Source organism: Cnephaeus nilssonii, assembly GCF_951640355.1.
Source record: "Cnephaeus nilssonii genome assembly, chromosome: 3".
Taxonomy (NCBI): domain Eukaryota; kingdom Metazoa; phylum Chordata; class Mammalia; order Chiroptera; family Vespertilionidae; genus Cnephaeus; species Cnephaeus nilssonii.
Window position 1 is genome coordinate 64701881 of NC_137074.1, and position 16406 is coordinate 64718286.

At 42.1% G+C, this 16406-nt stretch overlaps 1 protein-coding gene across 3 annotated transcripts in view; it reads right to left on the reverse strand.

Annotated features, from left to right (window-relative positions):
- Positions 1–9691, reverse strand: part of GRAMD1C (GRAM domain containing 1C) — an 85953-nt gene extending 76262 nt beyond the window's left edge. For all 3 annotated transcript variants that reach the window (XM_079763280.1, XM_079763281.1, XM_079763279.1), the window contains exons 1-2: positions 9575–9691; positions 7138–7287 (exon numbers count right to left, since the gene is read on the reverse strand). In XM_079763280.1, coding sequence (XP_079619406.1) covers positions 7138–7287; positions 9575–9601 — 177 coding nt within the window. In that variant the 5' untranslated portion in view covers positions 9602–9691. The remainder of the gene's footprint in view (positions 1–7137; positions 7288–9574) is intronic.
- Between the last annotated feature and the right edge of the window lie 6715 nt (positions 9692–16406).

Here is a 16406-nt window from a genome sequence, read left to right on the forward strand (position 1 = left end):
GATGATGGCCAGAGGGAAGGGGGTGCAGGGCAGGCAAAGGGGGAAAATGGGGACATATGTAATAGTATAACAACATAAATAAAGTTATTCCACCAAATCCAGGCAAAAAAGAAGAGATAGCAGAAAAAGAATTTCTGGAAGGGGTGATAAACTCTTGAGCACCTTCCATTTAGTTTAAGTGTAAATATTATCATTTAAAACAAACATTACTCTGAGTTGTATAATTTCTTTTTTTATGTATATATGTAACAAAACACATTTCAGGTTGTATTTAATTTAAATATTTTTTAAATAAGAGCAAATGTCTGAATGTGGCCTGGATCATGTTTAAATAGTGTTGGCTCGTATTGATTATGGTGCCTAAGATTATATGTATACTAGAGGCCCGGTGCACGAAATTCGTGCACGGAGGGGGGGGTGTCCCTCAGCCCAGCCTACACCCTCTCCAATCTGGGACCCCTCAAGAGATGTCTGACTGCCCGTTTAGGCCCGATCCTGGTGGGATCGGGCCTAAACAGGCAGTCGACATCCCTCTCACAATCCAGGACTGCTGGCTCCCAACTGCTCGCCTGCCTGCCTTCCTGATTGCCCCTAAATCGCTTCTGCCTGACAGCCTGATCACCCCCTAACCACTCCCATGCCAGCCTGATTGATGTCTAACTGCTCCCCTGCCAGCCTGTTTGCCCCCAACTTCCCTCCTCTGCCGGCCTGGTCACCCCTAACTGCCATCCCCTGCAGGGTTGATTGCCTCCAACTGCCCTCCCTTACAGGCCTGGTGCCTCCCAACTGCCCTCTCCTGCTGGCCATCTTGTGGTGGCCATCTTGTGGTGGCATCTTGTGGTGGCCATCTTGTGGTGGCCATCTTGTGTCCACATGGGGGCAGGATCTTTGACCACATGGGGGCAGCCATATTGTGTGTTGGATTGATGGTCAATCTGCATATTACTCTTTTATTAGATAGGAGGATAGAGGCCTGGTGCGCGGGTGGGGGCCAGCTGGTTTGCCCTGAAGGGTGTCCTGGATCAGGGTGGGGTTCCCTTGGGGCGTGGAGAGGCCTGAGCAAGGGGCCTGTGGCGGTTTGCAGGCCAGCCAAGCTGCTGGTGACCCAAGCAGAGGCTCTGGTATCTGGAATTTATTTACCTTCTACAATTGAAACTCTGTAGCCTGGAGCGGAGGCAAGCCTCCTGCTGGATCCGTGGCTGCCGCTTGGATTTGTTTACCTCCTCTAACTGAAACTTGGTATCCTTGAGTGGAGGCCTGGGCCCGCCAGAGTGTGTGGAAAGCTTAGCTTCTTCTGTTGCCGGGGAAACCCAATGGTAGCCATCTTAGCTGGGGTTAATTTGCATACTTGCCCTGATTGGCTGGTGGGCGTGGCTTATGTAGCGGGGTGATGGTTAATTTGCATATTATCCTTTTATTAGAGAGATAGTTTTTTAAAAAAGAAAAGAAAAAGGTATACTTACCTTTGCCACTTTTATTACAATGTCTCTGCTCATACATTCTTTTAATTAATCCTGTGATTCACTGTACTTCCTGATTCTAAAGTCTTTCATCAAAAATAGAAAATTTTCATGCATATCCTCTTTGAATATTGCCACTTGCTCATTCTCTATGTTCACCTCTGAAACTCCTATTAGATTCATAATGAACTTCTCTACTTTTCTTCTTGTATCTTAAGCCATTCTCTTTCAAATATTCCATCTTTATCTCTCAGGGTACAATATCAATCATTTCTTCATATATATCTTTCAATTTACTGATTTTCTCTTTAGCTACTTTTTCCCAGGTCCACTGTATTTTTAAATTATTATTTCAACACCATAATATTCCTTTCTAGAAGTTGTATTAGGTTGTTTTCCAAATCTGCCTAGTATTTTTCAGAATGTCTTATCCATGCATCATATTTTAATGCCTTCTATTAAGTCTTTAATAACATCAACTGATTGTTTTATGTCTTTATCTCGTAGTTTATCTGAAGTTTTGGAGGGTCTAATGTGCTATTTATTTAATCTCCTTCTGCTTCCTCATAAAGTGTTAAATAGAAGTCCCAAAACTTCATGAGAGATGAACTACAGGTTATGTGCTCTGAGGAAGATTTCCCACCACCCCACCACCCTAAACCCAAATTTAACAGATAAGCTTCTTTGTCTTCAACCTGCATGTGTAAGAGGGTTTTTTTCCTAGTCTACCTTTCCCAGAGAGTATAGCTCTTCAAGAGTCATGGCTTTATAAACAGTTCTCAGTTCCAACTCATACAAGTCCCAGGAACCATCTCCTATCCCAGTGTGGCCATTAAAGCTGGGTTACTGAGGCTAATACACTCCTCAGGGCTGCTTCAGCATTAAGCTTATGGGCTAGCATCTCTGGAAATCAGTTCCTTCTTCTTTTTTAGCCCTTAGGTGTTTCCCTTGCTATTTTATGAGCCCAGACATGCATTTCAAGAAGATGTTTATAACATTTCATCCAGTATTTCTAAGGATTTAGGAGCAGAAGAGCTTTTAAATTAAAAAGTCCTGTCTTCATATTCTAAAAATGTTAGTTGCTATTCCCTCCTAATTATTTCTGAAAGTATTAAAAGATATCTGGGCTTTCAAACAACATTTACCTACTAGAGGCCCGATGCACGAAGATTTGTGCAAGAATGGGCCTTCCTTCCCCTGGCTGCTGGCACTGCCTTCGCTCTGGCCAGAGCCGCCTTTCTGCCTTCCCACGCTGACCAGAGGCCCAGAGCGGCTGGGGTGGTGTGGAACACCTGCATCGTCACCATGGCGACAACACACGCATCCTGCCCCACCCCCTGGCCGCTTGGCACCTGCATATGCAAGTCAACCCACCATCTGTGTTGGATTAATTTGCATACTCACTCCTGATTGGCTAGTGGGCGTCACGAAGGTACGGTCAATCAGCATGTGACTCTTTTATTAGTGTAGATATTAAAATTTTTAATTGGATAAAATGTTTTTTTTTAATCCAACAGACATTGGAAAATGAGTTTATTCTTTTTTATTTTTTATCAGTTACCAAAGTGAAAATCTGAAATATTCTTTTTAGGTTGAATAAATTCAAGATATGTTGTGGAGGACAACAAATGATTCAAGAAAGCGTCTTCTCCAAAGTTGCCAAAGTATGTTACAAACATACTAATTAATCCTCTTGGGCAATTTTTTAATTTAACAGTGCAACATGAATTAATCCTCATGATGTACATCTAAATCAGGTTTGTGGAAGATTTTATCCCCACTTCTATAATAATAAAAGCGTAACATGCAAATCGACCAAACAGCAGAACGACCATCCGGACAACCTTCCAGATGACCACACTATGACACGCACTGGTGCCAGGCCAGCCAAGGCGGGTGCTCTGTGATTGGTTGGGGGGCACCCACCATCACCCCAAGATTTCCCCAAAGAGGGAGAGGCCCAGACCACCCTCTGCGCAGCCCCGAGATCAATCACCTCAAAGAGGGAGGCCCAGGCCACCACGAAGGCAGCAATCCAGGACCCCTCAGATAGGGTCCCTAGGCCTGGCTGGCGATCAGGGCCTATCACTATAACTGAATGTTTAATATAAGTACCTGACCCAAAGCACTTTACTTTTGTGAAATATATAGATAAGCATGTCATATTTTAAACATACACAAGAGAAAATCTCAAAGGCTTTTTCTCTTCCCAACAGTTGCTAGAGAAGTTACACTTAAACAAATGTGTCTGCCACAGATCTCTGCAAGCTTTTCCTCTGGGACCTTAATCCACCAGGAATATACCATTATTTTAATTGGGAAAACAAAAGTTTGGCTTGGAGTTGTTGTTGTTTTTTTCTTTTGCCATGTATTTTTACTAACAGTTAAAGAGCAAAAGCATGAATAGTTATTTGCCATTAACTTCATTTTAAATCTCATTTCTTGATTTCAAAAAATTTTTATTGTGACATTAGGATTTAAAAATTCATAATGAGCCAAAACCGGTTTGGCTCAGTGGATAGAGCGTTGGCCTGCGGACTGAAAGGTCCCAGGTTCGATTCCGGTCAAGGGCATGTACCTGGGTTGCGGGCACATCTCCGGTAGGGGGTGTGCAGGAGGCAGCTGGTCGATGTTTCTCTCTCATCGATTTTTCTAGCTTTCTATCCCTCTCCCTTCCTCTCTGTAAAAAATCAATAAAATATATTTTTTTAAAAAATTCATAATGAAACTCATTTCCCACACACTAGGATTCAATATTTTTACTTTTAAATAAAAAAGAAAACAAATATAACAATTAATATTCCTATCTTTATATTACAGGATTGAAATAGAAAATCTGCAGCTGGTCTCACTATCAATTGCTAAGGAAAGTTAATCATATTCCTTTAAATGAAAGTCCTACTGTCAGAAAGACAAGATGGAGACACTTATGCTCCATCAATCTGTTAAGTAGCACAAGGTTAAATGGACAGGGTCTAAAAGATATTAACCTCTGCAAAAAAAACACACAGAACTTTAATAAACTTTGGTTCACTTTCTTGTATCCTCTTAAGTTTTCACAATTTTTTAATTATGAGGAATCATGAAAACACATTTTCCAATATTACAAATAAAAGTGTTCTTATTCAGCACTTTTCAACCTTTTCATCACTGGACAGTCTTAAGGAAAGGTGTTGCCATGTAACATCTTCCTGTTGAGTATGCTCAGATGTTTTTATTGTAGAGTCAGTGGTAGATGGATTTAAAATGATAGAGAAAAGAGAGAAATAAGAAAGTAAAGTGGCAGAGAAGTCCATTATTTTGCAGACTTCTTAACCATCATTTTTAGCAGTTACAGTTGTACTACATTAGAGCCACTTGTCTACACAGACCCTGTCCTCCACATTAAGAGGCTAAGGCTGCTACAGCTTTTGAGCTTCTGCTGTCATTTCTTGCTAGTGTCTATGTATTATCCCAAAGCAATTCCCTTATTCCCAACATTCTATTCAACTAAAAAAAGGGACCAACTTATTTATTAGGTGTATAAAAATATGTCAAAAATACATTAAAGAAATTCCAAATGAAGACTTGAGGAATTCTCCTCTCGCAATATATACCAGCATGAGCTTGGATTTAGCTGTTCAGGTTTGTTTTTTTGTTTTTTGCTTCTGAGTTCTGATAGTTCTGGTTTCTGTGTAAGTGGCCTCTGGAAAAGTCAGTAAAACTTCTGAGATGTTGTATTTGTCTTTAAGTCTATTTCATGTGAATCCATATAAAAATTCCTCGAGCCTGGCTGGTGTGGCTCAGTGTCTGAGCAACAACCTATGAACCAGGAGGTCAAGGTTCGATTCCAGGTCAGGGCACATGCCCATGTTGCAGGCTTGATCCCCACTAGGGGATGTGCAGGAGACAGTTGATCAATGATTCTCTTTCATCATTAATGTTTTTATCTCTCTCCCCCTCTCCCTTCCTCTCTAAAAATCAATAAAAATATATATTTCTTTTTTTTTTTTATTGATTTCAGAGAGGAAGGGAGAGGGATAGAGAGATAGAAACATCAATGATGAGAGAGAACCATTGATCGGCTGCCTCCTGCAGGCCCCCCACTGCGGGGATTGAGCCCGCAACCCCAGCATGTGCCCTTGGCTGGAATAGAACCCGGGACCCCCAGTCCATAGGCCGACGCTCTATCCACTGAGCCAAACCAGCTAGGGCAAAAATATATATTTCTTAAAAATTGCTCAAAATAAAGTGCTTGCCATCATCAAAGAAAACTAAAACTGAGCCAAAATAAACCTTCAACGTTCTAAACCAGTGCTTCTCAAACTTGAATGTGCATACAAATCCCTTGGAAATCTTGTGAAAATGAAGATTCTGACTCAGTAGGTCTGAAGTTGGGCCCAGGATTCTGCATTTTTAATCAACTGACATGTGATGCCAAATCTTCTAGCTCCACACTACATACCTCTTCCCCCCCGCCCCACTTCTATCTCTAAATCCTCATTCCCATGCCTTTTCATTTTCTTACTTTATCCTTTTTCTTGCATCAAATCTGCCAAGAGTAACCACAGTAATTCTTTAGCCCTATACATAGCCCTTGGAACTATAAAGGTTCCCAATCTGTAACAAATATAAAAAGCAGAGTGCAGAAGGGTCAAAACACAACAGTCATAAACTTTCTCAAAATGTGTCCAAAAATAATATAATCAAATGTAGATGATATAATTTTTAGGGTATGTAGTTATTTTGATATATTTCTTAGCAATAAAATGTTTTCCTTCTTAATAGGAAGTAAGAACCTGTTATTAATCTGAAGATTTGATAACATTCAATAACAGCTGCTAATTATGAACAGAATGATGGTACTTGTACTAATCCTTATAACCTGTTAATAATATGTCTTTTTTTTTTTTTTGGTCCACTCTAAAATTATTAGAAATTCTGCTACCACATACATATACCTAATCCTCAAGAGATCAGCTTTCTAATAAATTAATATTGGAACTATATAGGCCTTATGCTCTTATGTAAAATTCACTTATTGCTGCATTATTCTATCAAATGACTCATAATTCTCACAGGAATTGTTAGATTTAGAATGAGCCCTTTAATATAACAAATGTAAGCATTCACATGGTAACAGAAATGTTCTTACCAAAAGACTCTGTGCACCTGAGCAAGGAGCCGTAGTCTCATTTTACAGTGCGGAAACCTGAAGCATATCCAGGTGATGCAATCAAGCGATCACAGTGCAAACAGACTATGAAACTTTAAAACCAATCTCAAAATCGTTATACACTACAGGTCACACACAGTTCAATTTCCTTTTAGGTACGGGAACTAATTATTTAAATTAAAATGATGTAAAATAGCTGGCTTCTCAGTAACATTTAGAAATACGATTTCTGTATAATGTTAGACTCTTGCCAATACAGTGAGTGGGATCCAATTCTGTGGTGTAGTTTTCTCCCAAGAAAACTGAAGCAGATAATTCCACTCCATCAAACCAGACAACACAGTGCATTCTAGTGGCCAAAGGAGGGCATACTCGGAAATGGTTTTGGAACTCAAAGGCTAAGGACAAATATCTAAAATCTAGAAGCTAATAAAAAAAATATTATAAATAATATATGAATTGCTGTAAACTTACAAAATTTTGCATTTAAGATTAAAATGAAGATATATGAAAAAATATTACCCAAAAGCTCCAGTCACCACTCCAGTTATGTCCATGTGGCCCCTGTTTTTTAGCTGACACTGTATTATTCTCATCCACAACTGGACTAGGATTTTCCTCTGATTCTTCTGGTGACTCGGTGGCAATGCTTGACTCTCCTTCATTTATTACCTGGAAATAAGTATCAACCAATTTAAATTATTTATTGAGACATGTCCATTTTAAAAAGAAAAGAGTTAGTGTTCAAAATATGTCAATTAACTTGAAAAGGATAATATTTAAGCTCTCAAAAAACAGTAAGTAATATGTTTTTTGCTTCCATAGTTCATACATTTACATGTACAACAAATATTTTCCAACTACTACTATTTGCTAGGTAGTTTAGTTGGCACTAGGGATTCAAAAGTGAATAAAACAAAGTCCTTGGTCTCCAGCACTTCAGTCACTAGAGGAAGAGTTAAACAGTAGGAGAGAAGAAAAAAAAAAGTAATGGGAATGACAATTGGTCCAACCTCTTGGGAGATTAATGTTCAATGCCTAGTAGAGACTAAGATGGGTATATACTAACAACTCAGCAACGTAATGTGCGCATGGAGTCAACCGTGTTTGTAACACTAAAAAAGTGCAAATGACTTACTGTCCACTGATAAGGAAATTGGTAAATGAATTCTGGTTTATTCAAACGATGGAGTTAAAATAAATGGATCAGATGTCTCCACCAGGCATTGGCCCCCAATCTATAAAGCACTCAGGGGAAAGGTTATACCCTATGCAAGATATGGGCCTATCGGGTGGGTCACTCATGAAAGAGCAGTCATTACGGAGAAGAGAGAAAGAGGAGGTGTGGAGGGGGAGGGGGAGCAGCCATTATAAGAGCACACAGCTCTTAAATACCTCTGCTGCTGCCACCCATGTCTCTGTTTAACAAAAATCCTCAGGGTTCCAGGGGAAAGCCCCATGGCACCTGTGTGGCCCAGCAAAGGGTTAAATCAGGCTCAACTTAATCTTGGGCTGCTTAAACTCTACAAAGTAACCATAATGTCCACAAGTTGTCCTCAGGCTTCTGATGCAAGAAACTATCCCCATACGATATGCCATTCGAGCAGCAATTACTGCCAGCATCCTGGACTCTCTGCCAAATAGAACCTGTGACTGTCCATCCCCAGCTGCCAGTTATGCCTTGGGTCCTAGAAGAAACACCTTGCAGGCTCAGCACAGCCACCAAGACTTCCTTTATGTAGAAGAGCACCAAATCTGGGCCCTCTGGCACAGCACGCCCGCAGGAGGACCTGGCCTCCCCTGCCCTCGCTCTTTTGTCAGATGTCATGGTATCGGAAGAGGTCACCTCTCTTCGAAGCCCTTTGAATACCTGGGTAGCAACTTGGGTCCGACTGAGTGAACAGCAATAGGAGTTTGGGTTCTTCAAACTCCCGTTGGAAGTTTGATGAACAAACTTGCTGTTAGGTGGACGGCATCACCACCATTGCACATGCTGAGGCTCCCTGGAGACCCACTGCTTTGTATCCCTTACCCAAAATGTCCCTGACAAAGGAAAGGACCCTACGATCAGAACTGGCTGAACTTCCCACAGTCGTCTTAACAGTGAATGCTCCGGTCAGCGACTGGAGCCGTGTGCACGTGTTTACCGACGCCTGGGCCACTGCCTCAGAGTTGTGCCCTTTGGGGTAAAGAACTCTGACACTCTCTTGCTTCCCAGATACTCAAAATATAAATTAAGGTCACACATGTCTCAACGTATACTAAAGCCATAATAATAGCCCTTGCCAAGACACTCCTTATTCCCACCAGAGTTCCAAACATTACTCATAGTGACCAAGGCACTCATTTTATCTCTCAAAACACACTTCATTGGGGTCTTGAACAAGGTATTCAACAAGAACCTTCATCTTCCTTCCTAGAGAGAGGATAGTGTTCAGAAATACAGGTGCTCCTGCAACAAAGTAGGCTTTCACTCTTAAAATTAACCAACAGGTTCTTCCATTTACCAAAGAAGGTTCTAAGCAAAACTAGTTGAAACCAAAAACGTGATTTAAACCAGCACAGTGATTTAAACTCTCTAGTCTGAAGCCCCTAAATCTGGAGCTGGTAGTTAAGGGAAGGGGGTGAGGCTGGATCACCGTGACAGCGGGTCAGAACCCTGACCATGGGCCGGAGTCCATGGGCCTGGGCTGGACATCTGGAATGGGACAGCTCAGGGCCAAACCCCTGCACTCCGGCCCACAGAGAAGCAGACCTTCCACCGAGACCCGGAGGGGACCGGCTCGCAGGAAGCACAGGAAACCCTCTCCTTGGTGACAACTTTCCACTCTTCTCTAAAAAGCACCCAGAAAGGGGAGGCAGGAACTAAGGATCAAAATGTGAGCGGGTTCAAACAACCACCGCGAAGAAAGCTGGTAAGCCGCCTTTTGGGAGCCCGACCCCGCGAGGAGCCACTTACCGGGCGGACAGTCGGAGGAGCCTCCATCGCGGCTCCCTCTGCCGCCGGCCGCGGAACCGCGCACGCGCCCCGCGCGTGGAGGGGGCGCCAACCGTGCGCCCCGCGCCCACCCCGCGCCCCGCCCGCCCGCCTCCCGGCCCCCCCGGCCCCCGCTGGCGCTGCGCGCCCTCTGGCGGCAGCAGAGGACCCCTGCCTCTGGCCGGCTCCTAAGGATGGAAGGTTGATTTGTTAGCCTGGGAGTCGGTCTTGACCAGGGATCCGGATCCGGATGAGCCGGGTCCTACCTACCTACCAACCCCAAACGCCTGTGCCCACCCTGAAATGGCTTCCAGGCCCAGGTCACCACAGAGCCCTCCTCCGCTCCAAGGCACGCCCCGCTCCAACGTGCACAAAAGTGAACTGCATGGCCAAGACTTGGTCCTTCAAGGAAGGGATCGGAGTTACTGACTCGAGTATTGCGAATCCTGGTTTCCAGAAATGAAGCTATAAAAAACATTCTACAACAATTTAGGAAGATTGAACATGAAATGTATGTTAGAGTTGGTTTGATGGAATAATTAATGATTTGTGGGTACATTTATTGATATTCATTTGTGAATGATTAATACTTTGCGGTTATGTTGGAAAATATTTTTATTACTAGAAAGTTTGTGCTCGAGTATTTAGGAATGAAGTGTTATGATGTCTGCAACTTGATTTCAAATGCTTCAACAAAGATAGATGCCATAAACTGAATGTGCTTGCCCACGCGCATGGGCATGCACACACACGGAAATTTATATGTTGACACCTGATCCCCTTTCTCCCTGTGAGGAAATACGGATGCATTCTACCAATACCACGTGGGCTCCCACCAGACACTGAATCTGCTGGTGTCGTGATCTCAGACCTCCAGACTCCAGAATCCTGAGAAATAAAGGTTTGACGTTTACACCACCCAGTCTATGGTATTTTTGGTATATCAGCCTGAATAGACTAAGATAGATAGATAGATAGATAGATAGATAGATAGATAGATAGATAGATAGATGATAGATAGATAACAAAATATTAACAATTATTGCATTTATATGGAGGGTATACCACTCACTGTTCAATGATTCTTTTTCTATTTTTTTGTTTGAAAATAATCATAATGTAAAGATGGGGAGGGAGAAAGTCAAATCCAGTTCCACAGAAAGTTGGATATGGAGTATATTTTTATAATGTATATTACATGCTAAAGGACAAATTACCCAATAAGATATTCAAGAAAAGATAGGGTCTTGTCCTGCAAAACTTAGCATAAGCTGCGTTTTTCTTCACTATCATGTACAAGAATATCCTGATGAAAAAACAACTACCTATTCTTTGAACTGGAAGCCACACCAAGAATTCTACTTTGGGTTGAAGGAGTTTAATATTGCCAGTATCTTTTCATTGCTTCAAGATGAATGTGGTCATTATGTAAAGTATTTTTAACATATTTCAAAAGAATATTTTTAAATTTGAATCAAATTCAAACTTACAGAAAAGTTGCAAATATGTTACAACAATCTTTTCCCTGAACCATTTGAAAGCAAACTATCAACATCGTCCCCTATCAATTCTGAATACCTTAGTGAATATTTCCTACATACATAGACATTCTCCTAATATATAAATCATTTAAAACCATATGACCAACAAAACTGGGAAATTAACATCGTATCACTGCCTTCTAATTATCACACCCCTTTAAAGTTCCACCGATTATCCCAATAATGTCCTTTATAGCAAGAGAATCTAGCCCCAAATCACAGTATAATAAATTGTCCTGTCTTCTTCAGTGTGCAGTGTTAAACTCTGCCCCCTGCACAGACTCCCTCCTCATCCACCCCACCTTAACACCCTTGCCCAGCCATCGCAGTCCCTGCATTCTACACCCTCTTCACTCTGCTCAGGTTCTAAAACCCCTCCAAGTGCCACCCATACTGGGATAAGGAGGTTGTAGACAGAGGGGTGTCCTTTTCCCTTACAGACAGTACAAGGGTGTTTGACCTAACATCCAGATAAGAAAGATCCTGCCTTGAACTATTTTTGAGGGCTCTATTCTGGGCCTCCTCTGGCCACAACCTCCCTTTCAAGATCACACTCCAAATAGTGAGAACCCTGGAATTCCTTGCCCAACCTGTCCCAAACCCACTTCCAGGAACTTCAAAGTCCTCCTCCACGGGTTTGTTCTTCCAAGAGTGGATAACATCACTGGTGTGCACATGCTCAGGCTGTGGAGTTTCCAACAGATGGCTGTTTGAAAGGGTGAGGATGAAGCTTGGTCATGTGGACTGGGGTGTCCATATACGTGAACACAGCACTCCTTGCAGTGGGAAGTGGAACCAGAGCTAGGAATAGAAGAAGAGCAGGTTGCAGGCTAGTGGTCAGGAAAGTTATCTCTACATCACTTACTTCCTGTCATAGAACACTGCGAAGCCCAAGAATTCTAAATTTATACTGGTCTCTCAGGTCTTAGTAGAGGTATATTTACCAAGATAGGAAAGTAGCAGATATTTAAATTTGTTATTTATAATTTTTAAAAATGTATGCAAACATGGGCATCCATTTGTATTCTTGGCCCACACTCCACAAATGCTAGAAGCAGGGCTTACGAAGGGGAAATAATAAAATCAAAGAGACCAATTCAAAGCCTACTGCAATAACTCATAGACAAGGTGATGATTTGGACCGGTGCGGTAGTAATAAGGTCAACCTATTACTCCTGTGAGAAGTGGTCAGATTCTGCATGTATTTTGAAAGAAGAATAAAAATGATTTCCTGGTGGATTGGTTGTGCAGTATGAGAGAGTAAAGTTAAGGACAACTCTAAAGCTATTGGCCTGGACAACTGAAAGGATAGAACAGCTATTTACTGTGATAAGAAAGCCTCAGAAAGGAACAATTAGGAGAGCTTTGAGTTTTAAATATGTTAAGTTTGAAATTCCAATTAGACGTTGAAGTGGAAATGTGGAGTGGGAAGTTGTATATATAAGCCTGAAAATCAGAGGTTGTAAATTTGTGAATTATCATAATAACAATGGTTTTTAAAGCTATGAAAATGGGTGAGGTCACCAGGTGACTAAAGGTAGGTAGTAAAAACATCCGATGACTTGTCCCAGGAACACTCCAAGATATAGAAGTTGAGGGGATGAAAAGGAAACAGCAAAGACTCTGAGAAGGAATGGTCAATGAAATAGAGGACTTTACCCTAAAGCCAAAGAAAGTATTTGAAGGAGGCTGGAAAATCAAAGTTAATCAAGATGCTAATCCTATATAATAAAGAGGTAATATGCAAATTGACCATCACTCCAACACACAAGATGGCCACCTCCATGTGATCAAAGATGGCCGCCCCCATGTGGACACAAGATGGCCGGCAGGGGAGGGCAGTTGTGGGTGATCAGGCCAGCAGGGGAGGGCAGTTGTGAGGGACCAGGCCTGCAAGGGAGGGCAGTTGGTGGCGACCAGGCCTGCAGGGGAGGACAGTTGGGGGGAACCCAGGCCTGCAGGGGAGGGCAGTTGGGAGCAACCAGGCCGGCAGGGGAGGGCAGTTAGGGATGACCAGGCCTACAGGGGAGGGTAGTAAGGGGCGACCAGCCTGGCAAGGAAGGGCAGTTAGGGGCGACCAGGCCTGCAGGAGAGGACAGTTGGGGGGGACCCAGGCCTGCAGGGGAGGGCAGTTGGGGGGACCAGGCCTACAGGGAAGGGCAGTTGGGAGTGACCAGGCCAGCAGGGGAGGGCAGTTAGGGGCAACCAAGCCGGCAGGGGAGGGCAGTTAGGCGTCGATCAGGCTGGCAGGGGAGTGGTTAGGGGGTGATCAGGCTGGCAGGTAGAAGTGGTTAGGAGCATTCAGGCAGAGGCAGCCGAGTGGTTGGGAGCCAGCAGTCCTGGATTGTGAGAGGGATGTCCGACCACTGTTTAGGCCCGATCCCGGTGGTCAGACATCCCTCAAGGGGTCCCAGATTGGAGAGGGTGCAGGCTGGGCTGAGGGACACTCCCCCTCCCCGTGCACGAATTTCATGCACTGGGCCACTAGTAGATCAAGTAAGGTAAGAACTGAGAGTAGTTCTGCATTTAGCAATCTGGATGTCATTAATGACCTGGACATAACAATTTCAATAGAGAGTAGATTCAAGAGAAAGGAAAAGGAGTATAAGGCAGCATGTAGAAACAATTAAGTTTTGCTCTAAATGAGGAAGTGAAATAGGCTAGAGGGAGAAGTAAAATCAAAACAGGATTTGTTGTTTTGCTTTGTTGTTGTTTTTGCTGTTGTTGTTTTATACGAGAAAGTTTATTTACAAAGTCACAGAGGTAGAAGTGAGCCGTAGAGGGAATGGGCTCAGGAAACGAGTTACAGAGGCAAAAGGGCCCTTGGAGCTTAGTAGAGAGGAAGGTAAAGGTCATGTGGGGGGGGGGGGTAGAAAAGAAAGACGCTTAAGACGCAGGCTGAGTCCTTTGTCCTCTGTTTCGCTTTGTTTTAAAATCTTTGTGTGTTTGAATACGCATGTTTGAATACGCATGGGTGTACTCATGAGAGGTAAAATTACTGATATAGGAGAGAGAGGACTGAAGAGCTTGAGTAGGAAAAGGGGTAGGATGTCATATGCAATTGGATAGGCTGGCCTCGGAAAGGAACATGAATTGTTCATCCTTAGTATCAAGAAACAAAATATGGGCACTAGTGCATGCACTTGAATGGATGTGGTGAGGTGAGTCTGTGGAAGTTCTCTTCTGGTTGCTTCAAAGCAGACCTTGACAGCCAAGAGATGCCTGGCGCTCACAGCCAGACCATGGTGTTCTGTCACACATACAAAATTTCACACAACACCAATGTTAAAACAGAAAAGAAAAAAAAAACCCACTCTGTAACCATGATAGAGCAAGACAAAAACCAAGGCTACTCCATAATCATGTCTACTAGTAAACAGAGACAAAAATGTGGATATAGTTCAAAGCGTGCAAGTGACCACATATCTCCCCGCCACACACACTCTGCTGGCTAATATGCGTGACTTCTCTTCTTCCCCAGTCACAACGTTAGCATCATTTTGTTCCTCCCACCCTTTAAATAAAATTAATTTATTAACACACCCAATCATAGAATTACTGCAACCTTTTGACAATATATAATCCAGAAGAAAGCCCCACTTCTTGAATCCTCCCCCAAATTAGTTAACACAAACCCAAATCCTACGGTAAATCCTTTTTAACGCCCTTTAACTGAGGTGTCTGCATGATTCTCTGTGGTGTGCTTTCACCCTCATTGCAGTGACTCAACAAACCCAATGTTGTTCAGCTACAGATGTGTTGCAGGTGGACTTGGCTGAAGGGCATTGATATTTCTTAGAGAAATATAATAGAGCCTGAAAGTGAATATGTAGGATAAGTGGCTAGAAGTTTGAGGAGAAACGAGAAATTATGAAGTACTTACTTGGGACCATAGGAAAAATGAAAGGATAAATGTATCAGGGAAACAGTGGGGTTGCTGGGCAACAGCAATTCCTGAGATTCATGACGGTGTATCTAAAGTGAGATCACACTAATACATAAAGAACTCCTGGAAATTGCTATGGAAAAACTACAATCAAGTAAAAAAAATTGGTAAAGTATGTGTCAGAAAGTTCACAGAAAATGAAACAAAAATGTCTCTTAGAAAAACATAAAAAGATGCTCAGTTTTACATTGAATATAATAGAAATTGAAACTAGTCTGCATAGATGTGTGTTTTTCTGCAGTTGCACAAGTGCAAGCAGAGTGGACAATGTTGGAAAGAGGAAAATAGGTCTAAGATAAAGCGGTAACATTTCTTGGGAGAACAGGATGAGATCAAGTGGCTAGAATAACTGTAGACTCATAAAAGCTAAGGATACATGTGAAGCAGAAGCTGGTGATGGGGTAAAAAGAGAGAGGCGCAAGCTGAGAGAGTTCCCATGTCATTTGCTAAAGGTATTGTGTTTCTAGATTTCATTTCATTAAACTGTGAATTATTTAAATTCACCCTGAGCCAATTTCTGAAATGGAATGCCTTATATTATCTAATGCAGCACTATAACCTATGGTGTTAAATAAATAAACATACCCAAATTTGACCCCCCCCCCTTTGCTTTAATGATATCTATTAACCTCAGAATTTGAGCATTGCTATTTTAAGTAGAAATGCTTTGTTTTTACAAAGATATAAGCCAATGTTTTCTAATAGACTGTTGATAGTGTAATTAAATTCAGAGATCATTGAACATGTTGAGACAATGTTTTTCTTTATGTAATATTCTTTCTGGAAATTAGACTTATTTAGAAACGACTTATCTATTTTATTGAATCTAACAGGCCACAAGAGTATTTTTTTAAATCTCTGGTGAGATCATTTACAGTTTAGCCATTATAATTCATGGGTAAGTGCTTTAATTCTGCCTTCTAAGAATAGAAATTGTGCTCAATGTGAGTAGAGCTCAATGCTAAATATATATAAATTGTAAAATCTGTAGTATTTTTTATGTAGCTATGTTTGTTGGAAACAGAGAAGAAAATACTACTTTCAGTGAGTATCTTGCGCTGGACCGCCCAACAGTGCATTTGTAAAAAGTACACCCCCTGGAGAAGAGCACTGACATGTGATTCGGATCCTGGAACAGAAGAAAGGCATAGAAGAAAACATGTGGACTTGAATTTTCAATTCTCTCAAGATGCAGGCTACAATTTTTGAAGACCTTCTTTTAGTGAAAACTTCTCAGTACAAGATGCTTGTCTGACCCTATTCAACGTGGCTGGAAAAATCAAGAGTAGTTCTTTCTACTCAGTGAGGGTTTCTGTGGAAGAGAAAA